The sequence below is a fragment of the Schistocerca cancellata genome, chromosome 1, assembly GCF_023864275.1.
Source record: "Schistocerca cancellata isolate TAMUIC-IGC-003103 chromosome 1, iqSchCanc2.1, whole genome shotgun sequence".
NCBI classification, from domain to species: domain Eukaryota; kingdom Metazoa; phylum Arthropoda; class Insecta; order Orthoptera; family Acrididae; genus Schistocerca; species Schistocerca cancellata.
The window spans coordinates 721,711,949-721,732,297 of record NC_064626.1 but is presented as its reverse complement, the minus strand read 5'-3'; the positions used below and the strand labels follow the sequence as shown (position 1 = coordinate 721,732,297).

General features: G+C 44.8%; 1 protein-coding gene across 1 annotated transcript in view; it reads right to left on the bottom strand.

The window, feature by feature from the left end:
- LOC126185072 (tyrosine-protein phosphatase non-receptor type 13-like) overlaps positions 1 to 20,349 on the bottom strand; it is a 741,952-nt gene that overhangs the window by 261,194 nt on the left and 460,409 nt on the right. Inside the window, exon 2 of the mRNA XM_049927852.1 lies at positions 9,593 to 10,018. Within this exon, the coding sequence (XP_049783809.1) occupies positions 9,593 to 10,018 (426 nt within the window). The remainder of the gene's footprint in view (positions 1 to 9,592; positions 10,019 to 20,349) is intronic.

Genomic DNA, 20,349 nt, shown 5'->3' with positions numbered 1-20,349 from the left:
TCTGTAGGAATCAGCATGGGTTTCGAAAAAGACGGTCGTGTGAAACCCAGCTCGCGCTATTCGTCCAAGAGACTCAGAGGGCCATAGACACGGGTTCACAGGTAGATGCCGTGTTTCTTGACTTCCGAAAGGCGTTCGATACAGTTCCTCACAGTCGTTTAATGAACAAAGTAAGAGCATATGGACTATCAGACCAATTGTGTGATTGGATTGAAGAGTTCCTAGATAACAGAACGCAGCATGTCATTCTCAATGGAGAGAAGTCTTCCGAAGTAAGAGTGATTTCAGGTGTGCAGCAGGGGAGTGTCGTAAGACCGTTGCTATTCACAATATACATAAATGACCTTGTGGATAACTTCGGAAGTTCACTGAGGAATTTTACGGATGATGCTGTGGTATATCGAGAGGTTGTAACAGTGGAAAATTGTACTGAAATGCAGGAGGATCTGCAGCGAATTGACGCATGGTGCAGGGAATGGCAATTAAATCTCAATATAGACAAGTGTAATGTGCTGCGAATACATAGAAAGATAGATCCCTTATCATTTAGCTACAAAATAGCAGGTCAGCAACTGGAAGCAGTTAATTCCATAAATTATCTGGGAGTACGCATTAGGAGTGATTTAAAATGGAATGATCATATAAAGTTGATCGTCGATAAAGCAGATGCCAGACTGAGATTCATTGGAAGAATCCTAAGGAAATGCAATCCGAAAGCAAAGGAAGTAGGTTACAGTACGCTTGTTCGCCCACTGCTTGAATACTGCTCAGCAGTGTGGGATCCGTACCAGATATGGTTGATAGAAGAGATAGAGAAGATCCAACGGAGAGCAGCGCGCTTCGTTACAGGATCATTTAGTAATCGCGAAAGCGTTACGGAGATGATAGATAAACTCCAGTGGAAGACTCTGCAGGAGAGACGCTCAGTAGCTCGGTACGGGCTTTTGTCGAAGTTTCGAGAACATACCTTTACCGAAGAGTCAAGCAGTATATTGCTCCCTCCTACGTATATCTCGCGAAGAGACCATGAGGATAAAATCAGAGAGATTAGAGCCCACACAGAGGCATACCGACAATCCTTCTTTCCACGAACAATACGAGACTGGAATAGAAGGGAGAACCGATAGAGGTACTCAAGGTACCCTCCGCCACACACCGTCAGGTGGCTTGCGGAGTATGGATGTAGATGTAGTACTAGAGACTGTCAGTAGCTGACTAATGTAATTTATTCTTAATCTACTCTTTTATTCGAATTTTCATTCGTTATATAAATGAGAGGAGATTGGAAGCCGACTGGGACGAGGCGACAGCGCCGTGGTGGAGTCACGTGTACCCCTGCCCTTGGTGGAGTTCTCGGAAGAGAGTGCCGAGAGGTGACTAAGTCAATGGCTCGCAGGCCATCGGGCAGTCTTTTGTAGTGCACAGTTGGGTGACCGAAGTACCGTAGGTAAACACAGATGAGATCTCCTGTGGCGCAAGGCTCGCAGCCACAACAGTTTTTACAATCCAGAAGAGAAATGAGAAGGAACGCTGGCTTCAGCGAAGACCAAGAAGGCAATGTTGTGCAACGTGGAGAGTTGTGTTTTCTCTGGATAGTGCAGATTCTACAGATGCTATCTTGAAAATGGACTGGGGCCCGAAGTTTTGGGATGTTTTACAGGGGTGAGAATCTGCTGAACGTTGACTTCACAAAAACCGAATGGTTATGCAATGTAAGAACTGCAAGGACTGGCTAATTTGAATAAATTAGGGGTTAGACAGAGAATCTCAACAGTGCTGACAAGGACCCACTTCATTCGCTACAGAGAGAGGTGGAAAGAGAAAGAGATGTTTCAGTGTTAGATGGTAGAGCATGTATTACTGATTAACTGTCTAAAGAATAGCCCAGGGGAGGGGAACGACGTTTTCCAAGGAACATTTTTAAAGGTCGGCACACGGCTGATGCGTAGCCCAGCCATTCCGATAGAGTAAAGAGCGAAAACGCGGAAATGCTAGTTTTCCTTTTAGCGAACCCTCGGTACATAATTACTTGGTCATAGAGAACCTTCACCACTTCATCCTGATCTTCAAGAACCTAGCGATGCCGCCAGAGCAGATGTATTGACGGATTTAGATTTCAGGCTAATCTGCACTTAGCAGTTGGCGACGGTCGTTGGTGTGTCACCAGTGACTGATTCTGCAGCCACTTCAGCCTTCACTTGCAATTTACTGTGGTGAGATCGAGCCGCCACCATGAGACGATGTGTTCGAACATTAAAGTCATTTTATAAAATTTCATAACTTCAAGTTTCACTTGCGAGACTTACATTCAGATTCAATAACCAGCCTGCTTTAATTCCGACACCAGATTCACGCATTCCCTTCACTAGTTCTATCTGTCCTTTCCACTAACGTCATGACAATCACGGTACAGTTTCCCAATCGCAGCTGCCTCATTTATGCGATTATGAGAATCTTACCCAGGCCCTTTTATCGGATATCCAAATTTTTTACGAGAATATTATTATTATTAGTTTTTAAATGTCTTCCTTAACGGAATAAACCGAATTAATTGTGATTCTTGTTTTACTTAATAGTCATTTAATTCCCAATTCATTATTTCAAATGGTGAACAATTAACATACGTCAGATACAGGACCCAATCTCCAGACCTCAAATTTTGAATCACACAACCGTAACCCAGCAAGTACCAGTCGAACAGAGGATTATTTTTAAGTTCTTTGTTAAGGCTGTACTGGTATTTCTTGTATTAGGAAAAACCCAATAGAGGTTCCAAAATACAGAAAATAAACTGAGGGAAAACATCGATGGAGAACAGATGCATGTATTACTGGGCAGTGTCGGGCTAGGGCACTTCATCCTATATGAGAGACGAAAATTATGTAAGCTATGGTTGACGTGCGGATTTCACCACCTTCAGTTTGTTCTAGAGTTCCCTCAAACTCAGACAGTTTTTTTTTTGTGCTGAGTCATGTCAGTAGTGCTTCATTGCTTCGTCCCCAGAAGCTTACCTGACGCATCACTAATTCATTTCCCTCTGTTCACGTGGTATCCTGTGCCACCGTAGTGGTACCAACTTTCTTTGCCACTGGACGTGGAGAAAGATGTGCTGTAGGGTTTGTACGTTTCACCGCTAGATGCGTGTGTTTTACTGCCTGTGTGACAGTCAAGGAGGAAGATCCAACGAGTTGTTCCGCGTCACCGTCTTTTGCTATCTAATTTGGCCCCCTTTAACACTTTCATGTTAAGACGAACTCCGGCGACGTTGTAAAAGGGGTAGGAACAGCAAGTTAACTAACTGGAAGTGAAAAGGAACGGAGATTAGGGTTTAACGGCCCGTTGACGACGTGGTCAGTAGAGATGAAGTACGAGGGTAATCCCAAAAGTAAGGTCTCCTATTTTTTTTATAAGTACATAGACCTCTTTACTTCTACAATGGTTTACATCATTTTACAGCTTGAAAATTTAGCTATTTTTCAACATAATCACCATTTCTGTCGATGCATTTTTTAGACGCTGTGGCAGTTTTTGTATGCCCATGTCATACCAGCTCGCCGCCATGCTGTTCAGAAAGTTATGAACCTCTTCTTCCACCTCGTCGTCGGAGCTGAATCGCTGGGACCACAATTAACGCTGACAGCCACTGTGAGGCTCTGAAAAAACTCAAACAGGCAATTCAGAACCGGAAAGAGGAATGTTGAGCAAGGGCGTACACATTCTCCGTGACAACGCTCGCCCACACATCGCTCGGCAAACCGTTGCTCTCCTGCAACAGTTTCAGTGGAACATAATCACCCACCCACCCAATAGTCCTGACTTGGCGCCTAGTGACTATCACCTGTTCCCTAGGTTAAAAGAACATTTGGCTGGAAAGCGATTCGGCTCCGACGACGAGGTGAAAGAAGAGGTTCATAAGTTTCTGAAGAGCTTGGCGGCGAGCTGGTGTGGCATGGGCACTCAAAAACAGCCACAGCGTCTACAAAAATACATCGACAGAAATGGTGATTATGTCGAAAAATAGCTAAATGTTCAAGCTGTAGACTGATGTAAACCACTGTAGAAATAAACAGGTCTACGTACTTACAAAAAAATAGAGACCTTACTTCTGGGATTATTCTCGTACAAGCTCGGGCAGGACAAGAAAGGCGGGGGAATTGGTCCAAAGTATCTCTCCAGCGTTGCTTCAATCCATTTTGGAAGAAAAAAAAATGCAGGGGAACTGCTGATCTGACATGACGGGAATTTGAATCCCACTCATCCCGTATGCGAGTCCCGCGTTTTAACCACAGACGCGCCTCTCCTCGTAGAAACCAGACGGATGAACAGAGCGAACGAGTCACGACCGGTCTTCATTGTCAAGAAGGATTGATGCTTGACAGTGCCTGACGTTATGTATGATGATAGTCTGTGGCGTGATATACAGGTGCAGATGTATATACCTGGATCAGAATAACAAACTGATTGACGTCCAACTGCTAACAGGACAGCTACAACAGCAACAGCCAATCACAGAACGCGGTCGGCCGCGCCTCCTGTTCCTTTCACCGTCGTGAAATCTCTCTGCTACTGCAGATAGCGACTACTGTAGTCAGTTGCAGACGACGTCCGAGGCCGGTAACGCAAACAGTTGTGGTCCGTTTCACTGTGCGCTTTGTTTCTCTGTGCGGCGAGATTATTTTGCGCTACAGAATGTCTAAGACTTGTAGTAGAATCGTACAAGAAGTGTGGCTGCTGAACTGAAATTTCAGCGATCCACTCATGTTTAGCGTGGTTACACACGTGAGTCTGTATGCTCGGTGCGAGAATATTTCGAGAGAGAGAGAGACAATGGTGCAACTCTATTGCCTCTAACGAAGGTAGTCGAAAGACCTGCAGATGACTTGCAGATACACTATACTGTCGAGAAAATTTGTAAGGAGAAATACTGTGCAGAAGGGGAGGAGCCTGGTTCATCCGCCGGCCTGAGTGGCCGAGCGGTTCTAGGCGCTTCAGTCTGGAACCGCGCGACCGCTACGGTCGAAAGTTCGAATCCTGCTTCGGGCATGGATGTGTGTGCTGTCCTTAGGTTAGTTAGGTTTAAGTAGTTCTAAGTTCTAGGGGACTGATGACCTCAGATGTTAAGTCCCATAGTGCTCAGAGCCATTTTTTGAACCTGGTTCATCCAAACTGCGGACACGCGGGAAGAAGAAGATAGAATCACGTGTAACAAACTTTGACTCTTTTCAACACGATTCTGTTCGTCATCACATATATGGATATTAAGAGAAAAAAAGACCACCCAACTATTAAGAAACTGTGCGATACTCTTCGCGAGGCAGAATTATTCAGTGGCAGCAAAACGTCTTTGTTACGGGTTGTCAGAGCCCTCGGTTTTCGCTATAAAACATTAATGGACAGAAAATTATAATGGAGAGGTACGGCATCGTAGGGTGGCGTTGTGATTTTTAAAATCTAGTTAAAGTGCCATTAAAAGACTATGTGACTCGACGAAACTTAGATAAACGCCGGTCATTCTGTCAGAAAAGACTGGAAAAATGGTAACATTTGTGGAACGTCTGCCGTTCCGGCGGTAAAGGACGCAAGAATTATTGACTTGCATGCTGGAATTGCATCCAGTTTCGTACCTAACTGTCTCCTCGTTTACAAATCGGGGAAACAAACGACTACCACGAGAAGATGAGTAATGGATAATGTCCCATACCATTCAGTTACTAAAGATACAGCTACAACGATGGCAACGAAAAAAGCCGATATTGTTGAATGGTTGAAACGCCAAAACGAGAAAATTCAGGCGATTTACGTAAGGCGGAAGTCTGGAAATTGTAAAAATTAGGTCACAGTTCCAACACTACGTTGCAGTCGAGGTAGCTAAAGAACATGGCCACAGTGTTCTTAGCCTTCCACCATACCAATCCCACTGTAACGCCATCGAAATGATTTGAGACCAAATTAAAAATTATGTGGCAACAGATAACCAGAAATACAAAGACTGTTAGAGAAAGCAGTGGGCGCGCGGTCTAAGGGTGCTTTGCCACGGCTGAGTGTGTGTGTGTGTGTGTGTGTGTGTGTGTGTGTGTGTGTGTGTGTGTGTGTGTTGTCCTTAGCGTAAGTTAGTTTAAGTTAGATTGTGTGTTAAGCCTAGGAACCGATGACCTCAGCAGTTTGGTTCCATAGGAAGTTTCCAACGAAGCAGTGGTACAAATAACGCCAGAGAAGTGCAGAAATGTTGTACGCCACGCAGAAAAGGTTGTTAAAGAAGCGTGGAAAAGTGAAGTGTGTGTCGAGAGTGATACAGAAAACATAATTATATCATGGACAATTTCAGTAACTCGTCCACGGATCAGAGCTCAGATAACGACAGCGTCTAGGGAGAAAGTGATTCTGAACTAAGTGGCATTTACACTTCTTCAGTTCGTCTATATTTTTGTGTCTGTGTTCCGTATTATTGGCTGAATGGTGTGTACCGCAGGTGCACAATAAACCTCATCTCATTATTAAGGAATACTCTTCCGCACAAGTATGACACTTTCCATACACGCTACAGTGACTGGTAAGTACTCAAGCAGTTTATATTACTTTAATGTCCTTGGTCATTGTATTTAGATGAACGATTCAGATCCGTTTTAACATCCCTTATGTATCGAATACTCAACTGAATGTGATTCGTTCTGATTATTGTGAAAACAGTGCTCTTCCTGTTGTTTTCGTTGAAAAATACAAATAATAGGTTCAAATGGCTCTGAGCACCATGGGACTTAACATCTGTGATCATCAGTCCCCTAGAGCTTAGAACTACTTAAGCCTAAATAACCAAAGGACATCACACATATCCATGCCCGAGGCAGGATTCGAACCTGCGACCGTAGCGGTCGCGCGGTTCCAGACTGAAGCGCCTAGAACCGCTCTGCCACAACGGCCGGCACAAATAATAGGAAACGATATCATTTTAGACACGGGAGTGAGCTTGTTAAGCCACAATGATATAACGAACCAGTAAAGCGAAATCAATATGGCGGTGTTAGAATATAGTCCAGTATGAAGCGGCACAGCTGTTGCTGCTACAGTCGTAATGGCCGCGGATGCACCGGCAAACAGACATCGTCACCTTCTACACTCAACTGTTCTTCGCTCTCAGTCACTTTATAATTCTGATCCGGGTATAGACGCAACTGTAGAATAAAATAAACTGTCAGGAGAGAAAAAAAAAACATCTTGTATAACTGTAGAAATCATCCAGAACTTTTTGAGTATGAGCACTGTCTAACACTCGTCTTGGTCGTGCAGCCGGACTAAGGAGGGACAGTTCCAAGAGATGCAACAGTCACCACTGATGCAGATTCATTGCCCAGACTGATGTAGAATATTAATAAAGTATTTAAAAAGCTATATGAGTTTCCACGTAAAGAATTCGAAACATTTGTCAGCACGCCCTCGTACGTCTCGCGAATATAATATTAGGAAATTTGTGGTAAGGTCTTATGGGACCAAACTGCTGAGGTCATCGGTCCCTAGGCTTACGCACTACTTAATCTAGCTTAAAGTAACTTACGCTAAGGACAACACACACACACCCGTGCCCGAGGGAGGATACGAGCCTCCGTCGGGAGGAGCCGCGCGGACCGTGACAAGGTGCCCTAGACTGCGCGGCTACCCCGGGTGGCCGAATAAGAGGGTCACTCCAAAAGAAATGCACACTATTTTTGTAAAAATACCGTTTTCATCCTGCATGTGTGAAAGTTTTACAGTGTGTAGATGCATCCTTCCCGCTTGTTTTCAAACTTAGTTCAACTTGTTCCCGTGAGTACCGCCGTCACAGCATGTCTTCAAGATGGATGCTACACTTTACGTTCGTCAGAAGCAAAGTGCTGTCATAGAATTCCTGTGCTGTGAAAACGAGACAGTGGGAAACATCCACAAGAGGTTGAAAAAGGTGTATGGTGATGCTGATCTCGATCGCAGTACAGTTAGTCGGTGGGCAAGCAGGTTATGTGATGAAAGCGGGCACGGCAATATTGAGGATTGTCCTCGCAGCGGCAGGCCTCGTACTGCACACACTCTCCAGACAGTATGCAGAGAGTTAACGAACTGGTGACTGCTGACAGACGCATCACAGTGAACGAATTGTCACGCTACTTTGGGATAGGGGAAGTAAGTGTTTGCAGAATACTGAAGGTGTTGGCGTTAACAAACGTTTGTGCCAGGTGGGTTCGCAGGATGTTGACAGTGGCCCACAAAGAAACAAGAAAAACGGTATGCAGCGAACTTTTGGAACAGTACGAGAATGGTGGAGATGAATTTCTTGGAAGAATTGTGACACGTGATGAAACATGGCTCCATCATTTTTCATCAGAAACGAAGAGGCAATCAATGGAGTGGCATCATGCAAATTCACCCAAGGAAAAAAAAAAAAAAAAAGAAAAACAATTCAAAATCACACCTTCCGCTGGAAAAGTTATGGCTACCGTGTTTTTTGATTCCGCAGGACTATTGCTTGTGGACGCCATGCTAAGTGGAACCACCATAAATTCTGATGCATATGTGATGACACTCAAGAAACTTCAAGCTCGACTGAGTCGTGTTCCACCACATCGGCAAAAGCAGGATGTTTTGCTGTTGCACGAGACTGCACGGCCACATGTCAGTCAAAAAACCATGGAAGCGATCACAAAACTCAGCCGGACAGCACTTAAACAACCGCCTTACAGTCCTGACCTGGCTCCATGTGACTATCATCTCTTTGGGAAACTGAAAGACTCTCTTCGTGGAATAAGTTTTGAAGATGATGACTGCCTTGTGCACGCTGCCAAACAGTGACTCCAACAGGTTGGTCCAAGAATTTTACCGTGCATGTATACAGGCGCTGGTTCCAAGATGGCGTAAGGCAATTGAGAGGGATTGAAATTATGTGGAGAAATGAAAATATTGTTCCTAAAGGATGTATCTACACACTGTAAAACTTTCAAACATGTAGAATAAAATATGGATTTAAAAAAAAGTGTGCATTTATTTTGCAGTGACCCATAATATGAGGACAGTATTAGAGAGAGGTGAGGGTATTACAGTGCCTTGGTTTTTTGGCACTGCAATATCGTATTTATCCGCCCACACCGGGCAAGCGACTTCCGAATAAAATGTCTCTCCTGTACAGGAATATACATAATGGATTTACGAGTACAGGTTGTAGACGAGTGACTGACGACCTATGGAAGTTTGGGTTTGGGTGCGAGTCGTGCTCGGGTAGCCAAATGGTATGGCAATCGCTAGCGTTAAGTGGGAAATACGGGTCCGAGTCCCGGTGTTGCACAACGTTTCATTGTCATACATTATACAGATTCTGGGTGTAGACAATTGCAACTCCGAATACATATAATGAATTAGACGGACTCACACTCACACGGAGGCGTACCAACAATTGTTCTTTCCGCACACCATTGGTGACTAACAGGACAAGGAGGAAGTGACAGTGGTACACAAAATACCCGCTGCCACTCACCAAAAGTACAGAAGCAGATGTGAATGAAAGCCGGTGACAGAACTAGTAGTTGTCAAGGGTCTTCTTTCGCTGTAGTGTGTGATGTGGAGTCGTACTCACCGGTGTTGAGGAACGGGTAGGTGGCGCAGTGGCAGGTGGCCTCCTCGCCCTCCTCCTCCTCCTCTTCCTCCTCCTCCTCCTCGTCGTCGTCGTCCTCCTCGTCGTCGGGCGACCGCTCGGAGCCGTAGCCCTGGTCCAGCCCGTTGCTGGCGTCGTTGCAGTCGAGGTGGTTGGGCAACGAGCCGCAGAGCGCGGCGCGGTCCTTGCACAGCTTGCCGCTACGGCCGCCCCCACCGCCCCCGCAGCTGCGGCCCCTGGCGCCGGGGGCGGGCCCCGCGGCGGAGGCGGCTCCGGCGGCGGTGGCGGCGGCCGCGGTGCGCGGCAGAGAACCCGAGGAGTGCGCGCGCCGCCCCGCCAGGCCCGCCGGCTGCCGGCTCGCGCTCGATCCCATCGCCTCGCCGCCGCCTACATCGCACCCGCCGCAACCTGCAACACACCACCACTCACTCACTCACTCTCCCGCTACAGAACGAGCGTACAGCTTAAACCTAACATCTCGTTCGTACTGTATGTGTGGTGTCACCGCCAGACACCACACTTGCTAGGTGGTAGCCTTTAAATCGGCCGCGGTCCGTTAGTATACGTCGGACCCGCGTGTCGCCACTATCAGTGATTGCAGACCGAGCGCCGCCACACGGCAGGTCTAGTCTAGAGAGACTCCCTAGCACTCGTCCCAGTTGTACAGCCGACTTTGCTGCCGATGGTTCACTGTCTACATACGCTCTCATTTGCAGAGACGACAGTTTCGCATAGCCTTCAGCTACGACCTAGCAAGGCGCCATATTCAGTTACTATAAGTACTATCTTCAAGAATGGATTCTGAACAGATAATATTGTGAATCATGTACAGTCAAGAGGGACGTTCATCATTAATGGATTAAAGTTAAGTATCAAACTAATTACGTCCGCTTTCTGAATTCTCATTCTTTGTCATTTTCCAGACCCCACGTCAGTATAGTTCTTCCCTCCTCACGCCAGCCTGCTTGAGCAAAAACGCGTGCATTTCGGCCTCCACTCGTAACAAGGTGTTGGCTCTTCTGCTAACACGAAAGTATGCGTTCGTACTGTACTGCTTTAAGTAAATACAGACGTATACCATAATCGGCTGAGACCCGATGGGAGGTTCAGAGCTAATAGGAAACGTTTGTCTTCCTTCGCGCACGGTGGCATCTTTCATCCGCGTCAAAGAAATACGTAATCAACATGGAGGCTATCTATGCATTACAGCGCTCTGGTGGCAGTAACGAGCAACACAGGCTGCCGTATATTGTAATTTCAAGCACACCGAATATTTCAACTAGACAGATGCTGCAAATCACGTGTTTATGTCATCGAAATGTAAATTAAAAGTTTTTCGGTTGACCGTAAAACATTTATAGTGTATGTGCAACGTACGGTTCTATTAATCGTAGTAATGATTCGGTAGGAATGTTGCACTAGGTACTACCACGTTTTCACATGTAACATTTCTTATACATAACTGTCCTATTCGCCAAATTTCTACATCGCATTTCTGGATCTTCATGGTCATTTAGAATGTCAAGCAGACGACTTTATTAATATACAATTCTCTACTGCATTTAGTTTGTTTTAGTGTGTCGACAATACACGTCTGCCCGGAGTAAAATACGTGTTAAACAAGAACTACAATAGGCATATGAACGACGCATGCATATAAACTCTACGTTAGTCTTCATTTTTTGTATAAAATTCTTTTTAAAAGCAAGAAGCTGACAACTGTCGGAAACCAACAAACTGGGAAACTAGTGGCAGCCTCAGGTCTTCTGGTAAATGCTTCTTTCTGAGAAACAAATATCCTACGCAATATGAGATGAAACATCAAAGTCCTCTCTTCCATTAGAACTGCTGAAAGCCACACAAAAAAATGTGAATCTCGAACAAAAACCTCTAACCCACATATCTGGAATTGTCCTCAACAGAAAAAAATATTAAGCCTTCGAGTCATATATTTATTTATTTGACGACTACTATGGTCTGCTTTCTCCATAAATACCAACGACCTAAATAAATACATTTCTTTGGTAGATACTTAAGACAGAACTGCCCTACAGTGAATCCCGCTATACGTTATCCAAATCAAGGATGTAATAACTGTAAGTAGGAGTAACATGGAAATTCTCTAGTCTCTATAGGCTAGGATACATTGGTAATTACACAAATACGTTTGTTTACATCAAAGTCACCAGAATAATGCGGCAGCTCGCAGATCCCAAACATCTCGCTTGAGATGCCACTGAAGACGAAAAACGCTCTGCATATTTGGGAATTATTTCCGGAAACATGTGGGGCGGGCAACAGATAAAGAAAAAATTTCGACTGGCAATAGCTAATGTTACTGTATGGCGAACAAAACTGTATGATTCTGAGCTAGCAGACGACTGTATCGCTCAACATAACCTTGAAAAATATGGCGGCTAAGTTTTCAATTGGCTTCAAATATGGTGGCGCCTTGACCGGTCTGCTTTTTTTACGTAGTCGTTGATTAGCGACATGTGAAAGCTGTGTGTTACATATAACTGTTGAGTGTTGATAATTGCAATGGGTGTGTTCGAATAATGTGATGTCACGTTTGTGTTGTATGATGATGAGAGAAAGGAGAGGATGAAGCTAGGTATGGGAACAAAGTCTCCACCTGTCTAGTTGCATCAAGTGGGCTCCCGCAGTCCCCATCCGACAAAAGAATCGTCATTAAGAGTGTCATCTACCCTTGCACCATTATAGGCTTCGGAGACGTTTGAATTTTTTCCACGATTCTAACGCAAAGTTTGTCGGCAAAATCCTGATGGTGAAAATTTCTTACAAGTCCAGACTTTGAAGCAACTACCTCTGTCAGGAGTTCCATCGCACAGGAATATTTTATTCTTTTACTTTCTTATGACGACAACCGCAACAAGTCACAACGGTGTTACCGGTTTGCTCATCTGTCAACAAATAAAAAAGAGGGACAAAGAATTCGTTGTAAAATCTATAAGATCTGTCTTGTAACTACGTAATTAAAAAAGAATAAAGTTATACGTAAATGCACAAGTTGAAACGGTGACGTAAAGTTCCCGTTGCGTTGACAACATAGCAATAGGCCAATACACAGAGTGACAATTATTGAACTATATGAAATAAAATAGTCATAACTTCTGAACTGTTTGTGTTAGGACGTCCAAATTGCAAAGTTGGCAGCGGAGCATGACTGGAATTAGTATGCGCATGTGCACGCGCCTTTTTGTTGTCGTCGGTTACTTGCACGTGAAAATGTCACTGCACAGCGTGCCTGAGCTTATAGGGCTTGTGAAGGCCTACTATGCGAGCAATAACAGCCCAACTGCGGCTCGGAGGAAGTTGCGACCGAGTTCAAGCTGAAGACAAGCGGTCCAAGTGTGATAACAATCAAGAATCTGTTTCGCAAGTTTGTGAAAACGGTTAGTGTTCGTAATGACAAGTGTTTCCAATGCCGATCGTACAAAAAGCGTAAAAACGCCTGAAAACGGGAAGACACGGACTGTGTTTCAAACCAGCTCCAGGAAATCGATCAGACGAGCTGCACAACAAGTGTGGATCAACCGGGAGACACTGCAACAAATTATTGTTTGAGACCTGCATCTCTTCCCATACAGAATTCAAACTCATCAGCCATTAAGCCCCAGGGACATGGAACAGAGCTTGTGTTTCGCTAACACTATTGTTCACAGAACTGACGGACAGGACTTTGAGGTGAATATGATTTGGTTAGCGACGAAGCCCACTTTCATTTGGATGGGTTCGTCAATAAGCAAAATTGGCGCATTAGGGAACTGAGAACTCGCATTTCGCGAGCGAGAAGTCTCCTCAGCTTTAACGGATGACTGTGTGGTGTGCAATGTCCACTCACGGAATAATCGGTGCGATATTCCTTAATGGCACGCTGACTACCGAACGGTATGCGAAGGTTTTGGAAGATGATTTCATCCCTATTATCCAAAGTGTCCCTGATTTCGACAAGATGTGGTTCATGCAGGACGGAGCTGGACGCCACCAAAGCGAGAGTTTGATGTCCTGGAGGAGCATTTTGAAGACAGCTTTCTACCTCTGGGGTACCCAGAGGCCACTGGCATGCTCCTCGATTGGCCGCCATGCTCTCCGGATCTGAACATATGCGACTCCTTTTTGTGGGGCTATATTAAAGACTAGCTGTACAGCAATAACCCCAGAACTATTACTGAGCTGTAAACAGCCATTCAAGAGGTCATCGACAGCATCAATGTTCCGACACTTCAGCAGATCATGCAAAATTTCGCTATTCGTCTGCGTCACATCATCGCCAATGACGGCAGGCATATCCAACATGTCAGAGCCTAAATCCGAATAGGTTTTACACGTTGAATAATGCGTGGGCAAGCCGTAATTTGTAAGTAATTTTGTGTTTTTTTCATATAGTTCAATAATTGTCTCCTTGTAGAAGCCAAGATTTTATATGTTTTGTCTAGTCATATGTCTACATTTCCGGAAGAAATATCCAATTCGACAGAGTGTGGTGACGCGATTTTTAAACACTTTTATTCAAATTTAAGATAATTTTTAAATATCATCATATGTATAGTGGGGAGCAGAGGACAGGATAGTATGGGTACAGAGCTTTATGATGCATTAAACAAGGTAATTATTGCGTATGAGTAATAATAAAGCAACGTAGTGTAGGAGCAAAAGTAATCATTTGGGAACTATGTTTTTTCTAGTAGTAAAGTTTTCACTCCACCTATAAAACCATGACGTCTGTCTACTGTTGCCTATGCGTTTGTTGACAATGCAACAGGAGCGATAGGTCGACACCTGCAACATGTACTTTTAGCGATCATTTCATTCTTGTTTTATCATTACGTTGCATGTTTTTATATAGCCCTTAACTAACTTTTTTTCTCGTCTTTTTTATTCATTGACAGCTAATCATGACCGAAAGGCATATTTCCAAATATATCCAAGGGTTTTAATTCTTATGACCATTAAATTCTACTGATGTAATGTGTGTGTGTGTGTGTGTGTGTGTGTGTGTGTGTGTGTGTGTGTGTGTGTGTGTGTGTATTGAACTGGGGACCTAGAAACGACGGAGAGGCTTTGTCCCGCCGTAGCCCTCAGCGATTCACAACCCCACAACACGCCACAGCAGTCCACCCACCCCACCGCCGCCCCACACCGAACCCAGGGTGGTTGTGCGGTTCAGTCCCCCAGTGGACGCCCCCCCCCCCCCCTCCCTTCACAGGCAACGTCTCATACCAGACTAATGTAACACCCCAAATGTTTGCGTGGTAGAGTAATTAGGGTGTACGCCATTATTGTTCTGAATATGTATCGAAGACTTTTGAGAAATGTTACTCATAGGGGAACAAATCCTTTGCAGATGATAGCACTATCGTAATTACAAATAAAAAGCCAGAATGCCCCGGTCGGGGAAGCAAATGAAAACCTACTGGTCAATAAACAAACTGAAGCTGAACATACGGAAAACAATCAGAAAGAGTTTTAGTTTGAAGAGGGGGGAAATAATACCGTTTAATTAAATGTGGATGACATTTCCGCAAGTTTTTTAAAGAAATGCGCAAAAATTGTAATTAACGCTGTTTGTCAGTTAAAGTGAAATTAGCGCAAAGAAGATAATAACCAAGAGTGTTTTGTTCTTCGAGTCCTGTCGTCAGTGTGTAAAAGTAAGTGCCTCGTTGTTGCGAAAATTCAAACGTCTTGCATGATGCGTCAGTTTCTCACATATCTCAGTGTTTACGACGACATATCTGCTGAACTATGTGTCGAACAATGATTTAATTCTTCTGGTTTATTCAGTGGTGCATGTGAATACTGTCTGCAAAATGTGTCACGAATACAGTTCGTAGTAAAGAAGTAAAAAACTAAAACGTAATGTTTCATGAGGGAGTTTTATCGCATGAACAGCGAAAACGTAATAATCGATAAACTTCTTTCCTTTTATTATTTTGAGTGGGTCGTCGGCAACAAAAAAATTTCTTAATAGATTGAAATTATGTGCAAAGTTTGTTGCAAATGTATAAGTGTTCACATTCTCAAATAGTGGATGACTAAGTTACAGGCTTTCATGCCATGTGGGTTACAGTGCTTTTTCAACCAAAATTCCACCCCCTTTGATACGTAGGTGGTTCGTGGTTCCTTACCCCACAGCGATGATTTCCAGACAATAAGTGATACGTGTACCAAGTTTTATTGCAGTCGATACAGTGATTTAGGAGGATATGTGGAACACACATACAAACAAACGTACATATATACGTACAACTGTTTTTGTGTTATTTATGGAATATGAGTGTCATGGTAATAAAATCGGAGAACTAATAATTATTTGGGAAATGGTGTTTTATTAGACGCAGAAAGTAACAACATTCTCTGTTTATCTATCCAGAATAACTTTAAAGAAACTCCGAATTTCGCAGAGGGAATAATTGTCGACTGCAACAGCCTGCCTGTGTCCGCCGATAACTTTTTCCTGCTGGAGCTTAGCTCCTGCATCATTAGCGATCCTGGCGCAGCCGTAATAGCTGGGGCATCAAGTATTTCCGTTAATACAGTGAGGAAGAGACTAAGCATCTCTCTTCCTTCAGCACAGTAAAAAGAGTTGTCCTTTCTTGTTCAGCTAATTGACTTGGGGATAAGTTGGCTCCTCTTAATGAGCTTCTTCCAGAGAGAGACCTCGAAGAGAGCAGGGAGCGCCTGCTGCTTTAACCCTCCGCTCGGGCAGAGCAGGGACTCCACACGAACGGACGCCGGGCTGCTGGTAAGCGCCTTCTTGCGGGATATCGGCCTCCACCCGGCTTCGGCCATCCATCTTAGCCGCTCTGCCGTACTCTCACGAGATCGCGCCATCCTCATCCCCGTGCCCATCGCGAGGAGAAAACGCTGAATTTCAGATTTTCTTACGGAAGCCTTTTGACATGTACGGAATTGCGAACCTCGCTTGCGCCACGCAAAGTTGGCGGCAGACTCGCGCAGTCGACGCCCCAACAGCCCAACTTTAACCCCAGCGCTGCTCTCGCTGTGCAAGACACGTGGCCGCGGCTACGGCCAACTTTCATTCGTTTTGACAGAGACGAACAAAGCAAAGTGGACACCCCAGCGTGCTGCTATGCAAACACATAGTTGCTCATTCCGTGAGGAAGCAATCCGTTATTATACTAGACATTCACACGCTTCACTCGCTTTTTTGCGTGTATGAGCATAAGAAGTAGAGTCCTTCAATAAAATCCGAAATAAATAGCACAAAAAGTCTCTCTCAGATAAGCTCTGGACCTGCTTGTCAAAAACGATTATTTGTTGTACACTACTGGCCATTAAAATTGCTACACCACGAAGATGACGTGGTACAGACGCGAAATTTAGCCGACAGGAAGAAGATGCTGTAATATGCAAATGATTAGCTTTTCAGAGCATTCACACAAGGTTGGCACCGGTGGAGGGACCTACAACGTGCTGATATGAGGAAAGTTTCCAACTGATTTCTCATACACAAACAGCAATTGACCGGCGTTGCCTGGTGAAACGTTGCTGTGATGCCTCGTGTAAGGAGGAGAAATGCGTACCATCACGTTTCCGACTTTGATAAAGGTCGGACTGCAGCCTATCGCGACATTGCTGCTCGCGTTGGTCGAGATCCAATGACTGTTAGCAGAATATGGAATCGGTGGATTCAGGAGGGTAATACGGAACGCCGTGCTGGATCCCAACGGCCTCGTGTCACTAGCAGTCGAGATGACAGGCATCTTATCCGCATGGTTGTAACGGATCGTGCAGCCATGTCTCGATCCCTGAATCAACAGATGGGGACGTTTGCAAGACAACAACTAGCTGCACGAACAGTTCGACGACGTTTGCAGCAGCATGGACTATCAGCTCGGAGACCACGGCTGCGGTTACCCTTGACACTGCATCACAGACAGGAGCGCCTGCGATGGTGTACTCGACGACGAACCTGGGTGCACGAACGGCAAAACGTCATTTTTCGGATGAATCCAGCTTCTGTTTACAGCGTCATGACGGTCGCATCCGTGTTTGGCGACATCGCGGTGAACGCACATTGGAAGCGTGTATTCGTCATCGCCATACTGGCGTATCACACGGCGTGATGGTATGGGGTGCCATTGGTTACGCGTCTCTGTCACCTCTTGTTCACATTGACGGCACTTTGAACAGTGGACGTTACATTTCAGATGTGTTACGACCCGTGGCTCTACCCTTCATTCCATCCCTGCGAAACCCTACATTTTAGCAGGATAATGCACGACCGCATGTTGCAGGTCCTTTACGGGCCTTTGTGGATACAGAAAATGTTCGACCGCTGCCCTGGCCAGCACATTCTCCAGATCTCTCACCAACTGAAAACGTCTGGTCAATGGTGGCCGAGCAACTGGCTCGTCACAGTACGCCAGTCACTACTCTTGATGAACTGTGGTATCGTGTTGAAGCTGCATGGGCAGCTGTACCTGTAGACGCCATCCAAGCTCTGTTTGACTCAATGCCCAGGCGTATCAAGGCCGTTATTACGGCCAGAGGTGGTTGTTCTGGGTACTGATTTTTCACGATCTATGCACCCAAATTGTGTGAAAATATAATCACATGTCGGTTGTAGTATAATATATAAATGCCCAATGAATACCCGTTTATCATCTGCATTTCTTGTTGGTGTAGCAATTTTAATGGCCAGTAGTGTACGATGTCTCATTAAAACTACAGCGTCATGCAGGCAGCATGTGACAGAAGTTAGTGACATGTACTGTACTACATGCACATGACTAGTACTGCTGCGCATCGCCCAAAGTGCTTGGAAGTAATGACTCTCCAGTCTGTACATAAGCTTTGCTTACGCTGCGGGTCACTCATTCAGAAATCGCATTTGAATGTAGGTTGTCTATCATGAGTTCTTGTGTCTCGTGTAAGATGGAGAAATGCTTGTCAGAATGAGTCGGAATTCGATAAACGGCAAAACGGTGGCCTATTTAGACAGCTGCTTACCGTTCAGTAACAGTGTTGTTAACGTTGGCTGGAATCCCACAGCTCTGAACTCAATATGGAATCGATAAGTTCAAATGGTTCAAATGGCTCCGAGCACTATGGGACTTAAAATCTGAGGTCATCAGTCCCCTAGAACTTAGAACTACTTAAACGTATCCAACCTAAGGACATCACACACAACCATGCCCGACGCAGGATTCGAACTTGCGACCGTATCAGCGCGCGGTTCCGGACTGAAGCGCCTAGAACCGCTTGGCCACGGCGGCCGGCATCGATAAGTTCACGAGTGTCATACTTAACACCATGCAGGATCTTAGCGGCCCCACAGATCGTAGAGGATGTTGGCTTCTGTTGCAGTGCGAAGATACAAAGGTTATCTGGGGATGGAAAAGAATCGGATCAGTGGAAAAACTTTTGTCTTTATAAAGGAAATTATTCCTTCAAGTTTTTATCTAAAAATTCGTAAAGCTTTATAAATAAAACAAATCTTATTAATATTCTACGTCTTTATTCTTCATTTCTGCGCATTTGCAGCCCTCTGTCGCTAGAGGGCTCAAAAATTGTAGCGTGTAACATGGCGGTGCGTAACATGACTATGTCGGTGCGTGAGAAACAGCGTGCTGGAATCGAGCTTCGAATTCGAAAGAGTTCGTCCGCACACGTAGCCCCCTCTCCTTCAACATGACAATGGTAGACCACACACAGGCGCTGCGACATTTGCAAATGTGACGCCTTGGTTTCGCTGTCACCGATCATCCCCCATGCAGTCCCGGCTTGGCCCCATCCGATTTTTATCTGTTTCAAAAACTTAAAGGACACGTCGACTTCACTTTGATAGTGGTGAAGGGGTGCAAGCGGAAGTGAGTTGTGGGTCCGTCAACCAAGGCAAACATAAACAGAGACGGCATCAACTAAATCGTCTCTCGTTGGGAGAGAAGTGTTCGTCATCATGACGGTTCTGTTGAGAGATAAATATGTAGACATGAAGGATAAATTTTTAGAATGTTACTAGCGTTTGCTTTACTTAAAAAGATTTAACAGGTTTTACATAAAGAATTCGGAAGCATTACTTTTCAGCACGCTCGTATGTAAGCAAAAATGTCGCCCTCGTGCATCCGTAACTCGTGACATGTTTTCAAGAGCAAAGGGAGGAACGAAGCTGTGCAAGACGCTCTGTCATGAAGCTTAAAGTGATCCCGAGAGGGAACTGATACCGACGTGAAGAATGCAGTTAATAACTAGAGTAAGAAAAGGGGGCAGCAGTCTGCGACATGGGACTTACGAAGCTTGTGGACAGACGTGACAAATCACCAAACTGATTATTTACATATATAAAAGTAAACTTCAATTTTGTAAATATTATGATTTTCATTAATGAACATGTTTCGACTTTTTTTAAAGTCAGATAATTGGTCGTTAGTTCCTGGATTATCCAAACAGCGCACATTTCAGCCACACTTTCTCGGCGATCAGTCTTGCTGCTTTCGCTGGCGCCAAACTGTTTTTGATCTTCATATAATGGGGTCGTCAAGTTCAGAAAATACGAGGGATTTTGTGTGTCCAGCAATTATTTTTATCTCATCATTTACACATCTAACGGATGTTGTGCCACCACGTGAAACGTTTTACTATCACGTGCGGGCGCAGTAGGTCACGGGGAACGAGAATAATGAAGGTGAACGCCGCAAGGAACACAGTACGACCCTATGTGCCACTCCCCTGCAGACAGCTGTCTCGCAGCA